Source organism: Eretmochelys imbricata, chromosome 11 (assembly GCF_965152235.1).
Source record: "Eretmochelys imbricata isolate rEreImb1 chromosome 11, rEreImb1.hap1, whole genome shotgun sequence".
NCBI lineage: Eukaryota > Metazoa > Chordata > Testudines > Cheloniidae > Eretmochelys > Eretmochelys imbricata.
In genome coordinates this window covers 57,353,533-57,366,080 of record NC_135582.1, presented here as the reverse complement: position 1 = coordinate 57,366,080, position 12,548 = coordinate 57,353,533, and the positions used below count along the sequence as shown (strand labels likewise).

The 12,548-nt window shown below is 45.3% G+C and overlaps 1 protein-coding gene across 1 annotated transcript in view; it reads right to left on the bottom strand.

The window, feature by feature from the left end:
- PLCL1 (phospholipase C like 1 (inactive)) overlaps positions 1–6,204 on the bottom strand; it is a 305,227-nt gene extending 299,023 nt beyond the window's left edge. Inside the window, exon 1 of the mRNA XM_077829882.1 lies at positions 5,705–6,204. Within this exon, the coding sequence (XP_077686008.1) occupies positions 5,705–5,995 (291 nt within the window). The 5' untranslated portion in view covers positions 5,996–6,204. The remainder of the gene's footprint in view (positions 1–5,704) is intronic.
- Between the last annotated feature and the right edge of the window lie 6,344 nt (positions 6,205–12,548).

The window sequence follows — 12,548 nt, the reverse complement described above, 5'->3', positions numbered from 1 at the left end:
AAATAACCATCACTTTTAACCAGGTGTGAAAGTAATAAACAATATTTCTCTCTTGCTCTCCAAATAATGCCTCATTTGTCACCTTTGCACACATACTAAAATCACAAAATTACTGATGTTTAGACAAATAATCTTTTGTTTTACTTCTTTTGTTTAAAGCATCTCAAGAGGTTCGAGTTATAATGGAATTTGAAATATCATGCACACGAAAAAAATCAATGGGAGTTGTCTGCTTTACAGGCTCTGGTCTTTAACGTATGACATAGTATTTCACACTTGTCTTCTTCCAAAGGTTATATAGAAGTAGTATAGAAACATAGGTCCTTACTACTCCTTTTACACTTTGGGGAGGGGGGGGTGAAATGGGGGGAGGGCGGCTGGAATTCCTCCCTGTTGCATTTCAGCTTTTTCTTTCCTTGTTGAAATTCAGGAAAGCAAACTCCCTGGCTATGGACCTGGTCACAGCATGATTATAATTCTTATTAAAGTTAATTGTGAAGTAGAGTGGCTGAATACAAATAAGCCTCTTAAATTAATGTCACTGAACCTGTCTACAAAGTTTGGACTCGCATAAAATTCTCCCAAATAAGCTTTGATAATGATTTATGAGATCTATGGGTGAAATTCCTGATATAAACAATTATTATTTTCTCTTTTCTTTTTCAAGGCCAAATCAGAACTGATTTAAATGAAAGGATTCCTGAAAAGGAGGTAGATGTACAAAGTCAATATTTCTATTTCCTATTTATGCCCTTTTAAAAGTCCCCCCATCATCTACAGAGTTGTAAATAAGAGATTAGCAAGTTAAAATTTGAATGAAAAGAAAAACTATTTTCCTCTCTCTCTAAATGAGAGAGAACATGTCCAAGGACAAATATTCAGACCTTAAACACATTGGACATTATCCAAAAGGGTTAATATTTTACTTACAGTATAAGTCCATTTTAATTTGCTACAGAGAATTTTTTTTTTTAATTTAAGACTGTACTCAGTTCTTTAAAGCAAATATCCTTTGGAGGTCAAACTAGGGTTGCCAATTTTGGATGGATGTATTCCTGGAGATATCACATGACATAATCTTTAATTAAAGATTAATCTTTAATTGCCAGAGACTCCAAGCCAATCCTGGAGGGTTGGCAACCCTAGGTCAAAACACTCCACTGATGCAAGCAACTCCACTAGCTTGCATGGAGATGCACCCTCTTATGCTACCTCTGAATTTGACACAGAGATCCAAAAGGTGGCTACTAAAACTAATTTTAAAAGAATGTACTTTGACTAAAGTAAAGATGGATGATTTGAACACTCCTCGTTCAGTTGGACTACTCATATGCTTAAAATTAAGCATGCGTTTAAATGCTTTGGTGGATTGGGGCCAAGCCCTGAAGAATCAAGCTCAAAGAAAGTACTGGGATTCTTTTATAATTTATTTTCCACCCATGTGCTAAGGCCTTGACCTCACACTACTGAAGTCAATGGGAACTTTCCCATTGAATTCAACAGGAGCAGGATAAGGTCATTAAAAAAATGCCTCCAACTCATTTCCCATAGGCTACAAAACAGGCATCAGAGAATCAAGATTTTCGGGCGCAATCACCCTGAGCTGGTTTTAAACCAGTGACCAGGTACTGGATCCTATTACCAATCCCTTCACCCATCCAGTCCAGTGGCCTCTACAGAACTACACAGACACTTCACTGTGGTCTTTGAATGACTGTTGTGCAGGTTTCTATCACTTTCTCAACTCCAGCTCTCTTTTCAGCTGATAAAAAAGAATTTAAAGAAAGCAATGGAACAACATTCTGATTCTGTTCATTCAAGCTTATTTAGATTTAAAGATTTATGAACACAATAATAAAAGTAAGATTGTAAAACTCATTTTGCTATTTAATGTGCAATGTTTAAACAATTAATTTTCCTGCATATGAAAATTCTTCATCTGAAAACCCTGTGACGGTAAATTAATTATTTTTAAAATGTTGATTCTATATAACAATACATATTCGATAGCTGGAGAGCTTTTCCTAAAACATTAAAAAGTCTTGGAAAATGCAGGCAAAATTACCCATTTAATTCTTACTCCAAAATAAATGAAAGCCACTCCCAGAATCACGCAATGGGACAATACCAAAGAAAAACTGGGTTTCAAACTGCTTTTCTATAAACACTAAATAAGGGAATCCTGTGGGAAAACAAACTTAATTCTTTGTAACTAGTCCCAATATCACAATAAGTCAAAACAGAGGATTATTGTAATATCAGTTTTTTGCAATTTTGCATGTCCTCAACCTGAAGTGAAAGCTACATGAAATTAATCAGAATGTATCTATGATTGTGACACCTTATGGAGCAGGGAGATTCAGATGGAAATTTTAAAGTTGCAAAGTCAGTGATGTTCTCTTTACTTTAGGTCAAGATCATGTATCTTGTGAAGCCTTTACACAAGCTTCAAGAGAAAAAGGAAAGTGTTGGAGTACATACTCCAAGAACCATGACCCTAGTCCATCAAAGCATTTAAGCACGTGTGTAATTTTAAGCACCTGAATAGTCCCATTGAATTCAATTGATTGCTTTTAGCGAATGGTTATAGAAAGTTACACACATGCTTACGTGCTTTGCTGGATTCGGACAAATTTGATGCAGATTAGTAGTTTACACCGGAATATTTCAAAGGAGCCTGAGGGAATTAGGCATTTAACTCCCTTACACTTCCTCTGGAAATCACAACCTTAATATCCAACTCTGAATGCTTCATTTATGAAAAAGAATGAACATATGAAGTACCTAGAGCTAAGCATGAATGTTTGTTACTGCTTTGCCTTGGGCTAGATTTTTGTCCAGTTTTTGTTCAAGTACACAAGAATGAAGGGTGCCAGGATCCTCCCCCTGCACAGGGGTCAACCATAGCTGAAGTCTTTTTTTTCCTCACCCAAGTGCAAAGTCTACTTCTGACTCCTGTCTTCTCGAGTCCTAACCAGGCCAAAAGAACCAAGGAGATATATGGATATCATTGACACATATCTATTAAACAGCCTTTAGTGTGCATCTTCAACTCTCTCATCTGAATTCTGCGCACAAATTCGTCTCTCTAGGATTCATTGTGCAACTTAAATAATTACGAGGGACCACTTAGTTCAGTATATAAAAATAGTAATTCTGTTTCCTTGAGGTCTTTCTTAAAAGCTAAACTGAATATATAAATGGAACCTGGGAGACTTCTCTACCAGATTACAACAAATAGATAGTCAAGGATTTTAGGATCAAAATTGAACCTGTTAATTTAACTGTAACAATGAGGATGCGAAGCAAACAGTATTGCCTAGCAATCTGGAATGCATTCAGCTTTTAAACATACCGGTAATTTAATTTACTTGTGTCACTGCGTATTTTTCTAAGCAAGAGTGAAAGAACTGTCAAGGTTGAACCTATTTATTCTGCCTTCAAGTTCTTCACAAATGTTACATAAAAATAATGATGAGTTGCAAAACAAAAAACGTTATTGCTATTTCAAAACTTGCCCTATTGTGAAGTTAGCAAACATTACCAAGAACCATACCAAAAAAATGCAGTCTCAAATAAGAAGTTTGAGTTTAAGCCTGCTTGCAAACATGTTACATTCAACTGAATAAATTTCCATTGAAATCAATGTCAAAATTTCCATTGTCTTCTGTAGGTGCAGGCCTGGGCCCTTCATCACATGAAATTAGAAATCACGTGTATTTTTCAAACAAGATATTTACATTGTTGTTTGGTGGTAACAGTTGTTGGTCACATAAAGTGACCAGAATTCCCCGAATTCCATTACTTTCTCTCCGGCATTAATAACAGGCCCAGTCCTGCCACCCACATACTTTTGGCTTCCATGGGACTGCTCATGTGAATAAGGACAGCATCAAGTCCGTAAATTGGAAATAGTATCTTGAAGATGTCCACTTTCATGTGAGCATTAACAAAATTAGTATAAACCAATTTAATCATTTTAAGTGTATGCCTATAGCCCACTCTATAAAATCTTCCTTTTATCTGATAAAGCGATTGCATCTGTGTTGTTTCTAACCAACTGTTTTTCTGATACTTTTGCAACAACAACAGAGGTCTTTTCCTCTTTTTATCCAAGTTCACATCCTGAAAACAATCTTCTTTGTGAAATCCGCAAACCACAAAACAATAAGCTACTGCAAGATATTTGTTGTCCAGATATACCACCCCGTGTTCTTCAACACAGCAGATGCCTCTGTAGTCCGCACCCTTAGCATTTATTTAGAAGGTTTGGAAAATAAACAAGTACGTGTGTGTATTTACACACGATATTACACAATCAGTTCCATTTCACACAAGTGCTGAAGATGCCAGTTTGGAGCACACACAAAAAATGTGTGTGTATATAACTGGCCACTGTATGTACCTTAGAAACAGACTGTGAATATACAGTGTATTATCTGTGCGCAAAGCTGTTATATGTGAATGGTTTGTGCTGTACCTGCCTTCCCTCATTCCTAGATCTGCTAAAGGGAGGGGAGGAGAAGCTGTTGCTGCTGGTAATGTAGAGTGAGGGGGGATGGCTACTATATCTCCTTCCCAGCCAGCTCAGCAGCCACCCTGGCCCATCCCACATTTTTCTCCCCCACTCCCCAGATTCTTGCCTGTTCAGCCACTCAGCTCAACAGCAACAGATCAGCAGCTGACAGCGACAGAGGGGAGCATTAATTGAGATTTGCTGTACAAGCTAAGAGCTTAAATCGGTCCCTGGTCATCTCTCTGTTGCTTCCCCTCCTGCAGGATACAATTTTGGGTGGATGGGAAGGGGGAAAACAAAGTCAGTGTTGTCCTCTGCAGGCTAAAAGCTGGAGGGATAGGTCCCCTCTCTAGTACTCCTCCCTTCATAATTCTGTTTATGTTCATTTTAATAAGGTGCAATGTTGCTTCTCCTATTTGTTTCTGCATCTATACATTTTTCATTCTTACCCGCAATCCATCCATTCCTGGATTGCTCCTAATTCTTCAGCATAATTTACCCTAACAGTTAAAAATACCTTCCAGAAATGAGAAGTTGAAAGTCTGCATATGGGCTATGGCCTCTCAAGCTTTTTCATAGCACAGACCACATTGTAATACGAGAGTGCCTTAGGGGCCATCTCTTCCCATTTTGTATTGCGTGGGCCACCTCTCATCCCATCCCAGGCACAACCATCTCTACCCATTCACACAGCTGTGGCATCTACAATAGCGACAACACGAAAGAGGCATATTAGAAAAGTTTTTAAGCTTCTTTTAATGCTAGGTAGCAGGGGGAGGGAAGAATGAGAAGAGCCAATATTATGTGACCAGCCAGCGCTCCACAGGCGACCACCAAGTGATCTGCAAACCATCCGCAGTACCCACACCATAGGTTGAGAACCACTGGGAAAGGGAGCGATGGAAAGCTGAGAACTGGGCAAACGTATCCCACAAAACTATTAGCTGGGGGCGGGGGGCTGACTGGCTGAAGTGAGAGACTTTCTGTGCTCCCCGCCAACAACTGCTCCCAACAAGGCACCCCCCTTTCCAAGAAGGGAGATTGGCTTGTGAAGAGAAACCGCCCCGGTGCCTCTCGGTGACTGTGCACGCCCCGCTGGGATTCAGGGCAGCTTCCGCACCCAGGGGGCACGTGCCAAGGGGTCCACGCGTGCCCCTCCCCAAAGGCGCAGGGGGCTGCCCGCCTTACCTTGATAATACTGCTCCTGCGAGGGGTCGCCTTGGCAGCTTCCAAGAGGCTGTTTTCGGGATCCGCCGCTGCCCCCGCCGAGGTCCCCAGGCTGCCGGGAAAGCGCTCGGCGGCTCCCGCCATAGCCAGTCCGCTGCGGCGCTCCCGTCTCCTGCCTGGAGCCACCGCAGGGATTTCCAGGGATACCGGCTCTGGCCACAGCTCGCCTTCCCCCTCGCCCTTGTGAGGCGCCGCGGGCAGGGCACGACCCGCCGCCGCCGGCGGCTCCCTGCCGCCCGCGCGTTCTGCCATCGCCCTCCCGCGCCGGCTCAGCGCCCCCCGGGGCAGGCGCCGACACGGCGGGGGACACGGGGCTGCGGGGCGAGGATCTCCAGCCTCTCCTCCGAGGGCACCGCGGCGGCGGCAACAACTTTCTCAGGAGGAGTCATTGCTAGCCCGGCTCCCTCTGCAGCGGGAGGTGGCCATGCCGCCCCGCCAAGGCGGCCGCCCCGGCGGCGCGGGGGAGGGTCTCCCGCGGAGCGGAGGGGAAAGGGCGGGCGCACGCCCCGCTTGTGCCAGGCAGAACACAGGGGACTGGGCGCGTGGGCAAGGCAGAAGCGCAGCGCCCGGGGTTCGCCGCAGCCCGCCCGCGAGCAGGAAGCGCCGCGCCGCTACTCCTCTGTTGTGACAGAGCCAGACGTGTTTTGACAGGCCAGGCTGACAGACAGGGAGCCGGGCCACTTAGCACAGGAGCCGCTTTGCCGATGGGGCCGGGGGCGCCCAATAGTAAGCGCCGGGGGGTGTGGCCATGGGGCAGAGTGGAATGTGGGCTCAGCTGGGAGCCCCAGCTAATGGGGTACATTCAACTGTCGATGACACACACCCACGACGTGTTGAAGTGGGATCAGGGGCGGTTAAAGAGGGCAGCGAAGAAGGGAGGGGGAAGAAGGCTAGTTGCCCCTGCAAGCCAGAAATCCCAGTCAGCGCAGCCTTGCTGTCAGAGCAGAGCGTGCATTTGTGCTGGAGCAGTCACGTAAGGAGAGTAAGTACCCAGGAGAGAGGCACGGTTTAGGGAAGTTAAAAAGAGAGGAGAGGGTGAGCTTGTATTAGAGTTGTGGTCATCAGAGCGTGAAGGGTTAAAGATACCACTAGAGGGACGTTTCTGGGATGCTTTGAAATTTGACCGTGTCACACTAAAGATACGCCAGTAGGGGGGAAAACCAGGAGAAAAGGTTCCAAATCGTGCAAATTAGCAATCCCAGTAAGCGCCCATTTAGAGGAGGTTGTAGGGGTGTTATGTTCACTGTGCAGGGGATGATCAGGGCGGGTGAAAGGTATGAAACAGCTCTGTCGCTGAACTGGATTAAAAGTGAGACCGTTCAAAACTAACACTAAATAAACTGAGCATGAGCTTTCGTGAGCTACAGCTCACTTCATCAGAAAGCTCATGCTCAATTAAATTGGTTAGTCTCTAAGGTGCCACAAGTACTCCTTTTCTTTTTGCGAATACAGACTAACAGGGCTGTTACTCTGAAATCTGTCACTAAATAAACTAATGTGTATGAAAAAGATACCGCTAGACGGACATTCGCCCAGGCTCAGGTGGGACCCCCGTGTCAGGCTGAAGAGTGGACTGGGAGGCCCGACTCAACACCGTTCAGATTATCAATGTAAACGATCGCGTAGAGCAGCTTCCGTTTGTATGGCGTGGGGGGGGGGGAGGAAGGGGGAATTCTGCCCAGGCCATTCACAAGGGCGACAGAGGTGGGAATGCAGGGAGTGGGCTCCGGATACGAATCTAATTCATTTCTGCTTTCTCCCTACGGAATAAGTGCTTTGACCTGGCCCCGTTTCGCCTCCGAGAGCAGAGCCTGCTGCTCCCAGCGAAATCAGGGGGAGTTTTCACCTTAGACTCCAGTGGGAGAAGTTTCGGGCTGCGGGAGCCTGGGACTCCGCCTTGACCTTCTCGGTTACGTTTGTAAAGAATCAAAGAGCTGCAGCCACCGGCGCTTAGTTTCTGATCAGTGGAGAGAACAAGCAGGCACCGCGGAAGGCTCCGCGCCTGGACATTTACAACTTGGGTGAAGGAGAGAAGCTGAATCCTAGCTCGGTCCAGCCAGCCGCACGACTGGGATGGGTTTCAGCAACACCAGCGCCCTCTAGCGCCCATCCACAAGGCGTTCCGACAGCAGAGACACTTAAATTAACCAGTCAAAAGAAAAGGAGTACTTGTGGCACCTTAGAGACTAACCAATTTATTTGAGCATAAGCTTTCGTGAGCTACAGCTCACTTCATCGGCATGCATCCGATGAAGTGAGCTGCAGCTCACGAAAGCTTATGCTCAAATAAATTGGTTAGTCACAAGTACTCCTTTTCTTTTTGCGAATACAGACTAACACGGCTGTTACTCTGAAACCTGAAATTAACCAGTCACTTATTTCCCCCAAGAGCCAAATGCTGCAGCCCTACTCCACGGAAGTTCGGACTGAGTAAGGGGTGCAGGATTTGGTCCAGGTGCACTCTATGAACTGTAATAAAAAATACAGGGAATAATTCAGAACAGAACCTTGATTGCCTCTGGTTTAGTTCAGTTGTTGGCAGAAGGGACAGAGCTTGACGCCTGGTTCTAGATGGGTTACTGAGACAAGGTCCAGCCAAATCTATTCCCTTGTTTCCACAGGAAGCCCCCCACCCCATACCTCAAAGCCACCCTTTACCTCCTGAGTCTAAAGGAGGGCAAGTAGTGCTAACCCCTTCTGTCCAGCTGCCAGGGAGAACCAGTGGGGCATACCCTGCCTCCTAGTGTAGAGGGTTCAAACTGCACCTCCAAGCTGCAAGGAGGAGTTTATCGTGGCCCTAGTGTAAGTGATTGCAACTTCTGCGACCTAAAGGGTCTTGCACTCATACCAGCTCTAAATCTGTTGTATTACAGTAGTATCAGATATTGAGAGATTTTTTCCTAAATAAATGCAATCAAAGTACAGGGCAGAGTTCAACATACAGATTTTGCACACAAGAGAATTAGTTTGGGGTTTTTTTTAAGTTTATTGATATTTTATTACAGTGGTGCTTGAGGGCTAAATGAGAATGAGGCCCCACTGTGCAAGGCATTGTACAGACTGTAGCATGTAGTCCAGGTCCTAAGAAGCTTACAATGCAAGTGTAAAAGACAGAGTAAGGGAAAGGGGTATAACATGCTCACTCTGCTTGTATCAGGTTAATTCCAAGTGGCTGTTTTTATTAAATCTTTGGGTAGGATTTAGTTTGGATGGGGTTATTTTAAAAGGACAAAGGAAAGGAGGGGAAAAAGACAGGAGAGAAAAGGGTAGGAAGGAAAGAGTGGATGATGCAGGGCAGTTGGAGTGAGGAGGTGAAGAGACTGTGGGAGAGGTTAGGATCAGATAGCTAACCAGCGCCCTGGAGAACAACACCCAGAGTCCAAACTCTAGACATAAAGCTCAGTGACAACATGCTTATCAGAAAGCTCCATTTCTCTCCAGTTTCCTAAACTCATTTCTTAATTAATCAGACCCCTGGGTCAGGAATTTCCTGACACTTAATGACTAAGCCGGGAAATGTGAGGGTTGAGCACCTTTACACCAGCCAGTTATTAATTGCCACTAAATGCAGAGAACATAATTCCCATTAGAATTGTGACTGTAATACATGTAGAAGATAGAAAATAGAGCCTTGTACTTTGCTCCATGCAGAAGTCATAAAATATACTAATTTAGAGCCAGATGCAATTCCCCTCTGAAGTTTCCACAGACTGCAGTGGGAGTTGAATCAGACCCTCACTCAGCCGACAACCCCTTTCTATGTCATCACACATGCAAACGTTATTTCAATGAGAAATCCTATCAGATATAAAAGCTTCTTTACATTTATAATATAAAAATGCTGAAGGCTGGGAGAAAGATGGTGACAATATGCATCCCAAGTTGCAATGGTGTTGGGCATGGGGGAACGTTTTCTTTCCTTTTGTGAGAAGCTCCAATAGCTTGTGTTTGTGCTGTGATAGAGAATACAGGATGCTGCTTTCCCCTGACCCAGGCAAACAGGTCACAATTTCAATCTAGCAGTCAGTAGAGAGTCATTGTTTAGTATTATGAGCAGATGACTGGGAACCAGGAGCTCCTTACATGGCACTCCTGGTGTAAGCTTAGATAATAGAAAGTATCACAGATAATTTATTTTACAAATAAAACAAAATGAAAAGTTAGCTACTCACTGTTTCCAATTAGGAACATGTTCCTTTATTGCAGGTTCTTTTAAGATAGATATTTAGTATTTAGCCCTGGTCTACACTATGGGGTTAGATCGAATTTAGCCACCTTAGGTCAATTTTTAAATGGATGCATCCACACAACCAACCCCGTTCCGTCAACTTAAAGGGCTCTTAAAATCAACTTCTGTACTAAAATCAACCTTGCTGGGTCGAATTTGGTGTAGTGTGGATGCAAATCAAGGGTATTGGCTTCCGCGAGCTATCCCAGAGTGCTCCAATGTGACCACTCTGGACAGGACTTTGAACTCCAATGCACTAGCCTGGTACACAGGAAAAGCCCCGGGAACTTTTGAATTTCATTTCCTGTTTGGTCAGTGTGACGAGCTCAGCAGCACAGGTGACCATGCAGTCCCCCTAGAATCACAAATGAGCTCCAGCATGGACCAAAAGGGAGACACTGGATCTGATTGCTGTATGGGGAGAAGCATCTGTGCACGCAGAACTCTGAGCAAAAAGAAGAAATGCCAATATATTTGTCAAAATCTCACAGGGCATGATGAAGAGAGGCTACAACAGGGATACACAGCAGTGCAGCGTGAAAGTTAAGGAGCTCAGGCAAGCCTACCAAAAGACAAAGGAGGCAAACGGGCACTCCGGGTCAGACTCCCATACGTGCTGCTTCTATGATCAGCTGCATGGCCATCTAGTGGGGAGGACCCTACCACTGCCTCACCACTGTCCATGGACACCTGCAAGGGGGGAGTCACACGCAACACGGAGGAGGATTTTGTGGATGAGGAAGAGGAGGAGAAGAATGCGCTGCAGGCAAGTGGTGAATCCGTTCTCCCCGGCAGCCAGGACCTTTTCATCACCCTGGACCCAATACCGTCCAAAGGCGGAATCCCCGACCCTGAAGCCAGAGAAGGCAGCTCTGGTGAGTGCACATTTGTAACTACAGTACAGGGTTTAAAAGCAATAGTGTTTAATGTTTGATTTGCCCTGAAGAATTGGGATGCATTCATGGCCAGTACAGCTACTGGAAAAGTCTGTTCACATGTCTGGGAATGGTGCAGGAATCCTTCCAGGACGTCTCCATCAAGCTCTCCTGGAGTTACTCTGAAAGCCTTAGCAGAAGGTTTCTGGGAAGGGCTGCCTTATTTCATCCTCCACGGTAGGACACTTTACCATGGCAAGCCAGTAGCAAGTATTCTGGAATCATTGCAGCACAAAGCATGGCAGCAAATGGTCCTGGGTTTTGGTCACATTCAAGCAACATTCAGTCTATATCTTTCTGTGTTAGCCTCAGGAGAGTAATAGCATTCATGGTCACCTGGTTGAAATAGGGGAATTTTTGTAAGGGAACAGTAAAAGGACCCCATTCATGCTGGGCTGTTTGCACTTGGCTAAAAGGGATCATCATCCTGGAGAATAGCTTCGAGGCAGGGGGAGGGGTGAAGGGATCATCCCAGAGAATAGCCACACAGTAGGGTGGGGGGAGGTGGGTGCTGCACATCCACCTGAAAACAGCAGCCCCTCCTTTTAAATGTGAAGCCCAACCCATTGCTTGCTATGGGAAAAGATGGCGCTGCAGTTTGAAACCATTCCCACATATTATGCGTAATAAGCCAACCCCGTGTACCCTGTGCCTTACCATGGCTGCCTGGAAATCAAATTCTGTTGCCCAGCTGTGTGTGATGTGTCACCATACCGGCAAGTACTCAATATAAAAGGCAAAATGCGACCTTTTACCTAAAGCACATGTGCTGTCTTCTGTGAATTGCTTGATTCACTGTGAAAGAGTATCCTTTTTGTTCTCAGAAATGTATCTTAAAGTTTACTCTCCCTTTTTATCTCTCCCCCCAGGTGCAAAAGTTTCTATGCTCCCCCTATCATCTCCGTCCCGGAGGTTATCACAGATTAGAAGGTGGGTGGGGGAGGAACCACACTCACGATGACATGTTTTCTGAGTTCATGCAGTCCTCCCGCACTGATAGGGCACAGCTTAATGCATGGAGACATTCAGTGTTAGAGGCCAGGAAAGCATTAAGTGAGCGTGAAGAGCAGAGGCTAAGGGGGGAGCAAAGGGACATGAAGAAGTGTCTGGTGGAGCTGCAGGAAAGCGAACAGGAGCACAAAGCCCCGTTGCATCCATTGTATAACTGCCTGACCTTCTCCTCAAGTTCCATATCCTCCTCACTCAGACACCCAAGAATGCGGGAAAGGAGGAGTGGGGAGGCTCCGGACACCCAGCCACTGCACTCCAGAGGATGGCCCAAGCAACAGAAGGCTGTCATTCAAACAGTTTGATTTGTACTGTGGCTACAAAAAGCCATGTGGCCTTGTCCTTCCCTCCCTCCCCCCTGCCCCCCGCCAAACCTGGTCTACCTTGTCAGTTGTTATCTCACTTTTTTTTTTTCAATTAATAAATAAAGAATCCATGGTTTCAAAACAATAGTTACTTTATTTCGAAGGGGAAGGGGAGGGAGGGTGGTTTGGTTAGAGGAAATTAAAAATCAACCAAGGGGGATGGGTTTGCATCAAGGAGAAACACATACAACGGTCACACCGTAGCCTGGCCAGTCATGAAACTGGTTTTCAAAGCCTCTCTGATGCGCAGCACAACTAGCTGTGCTCTT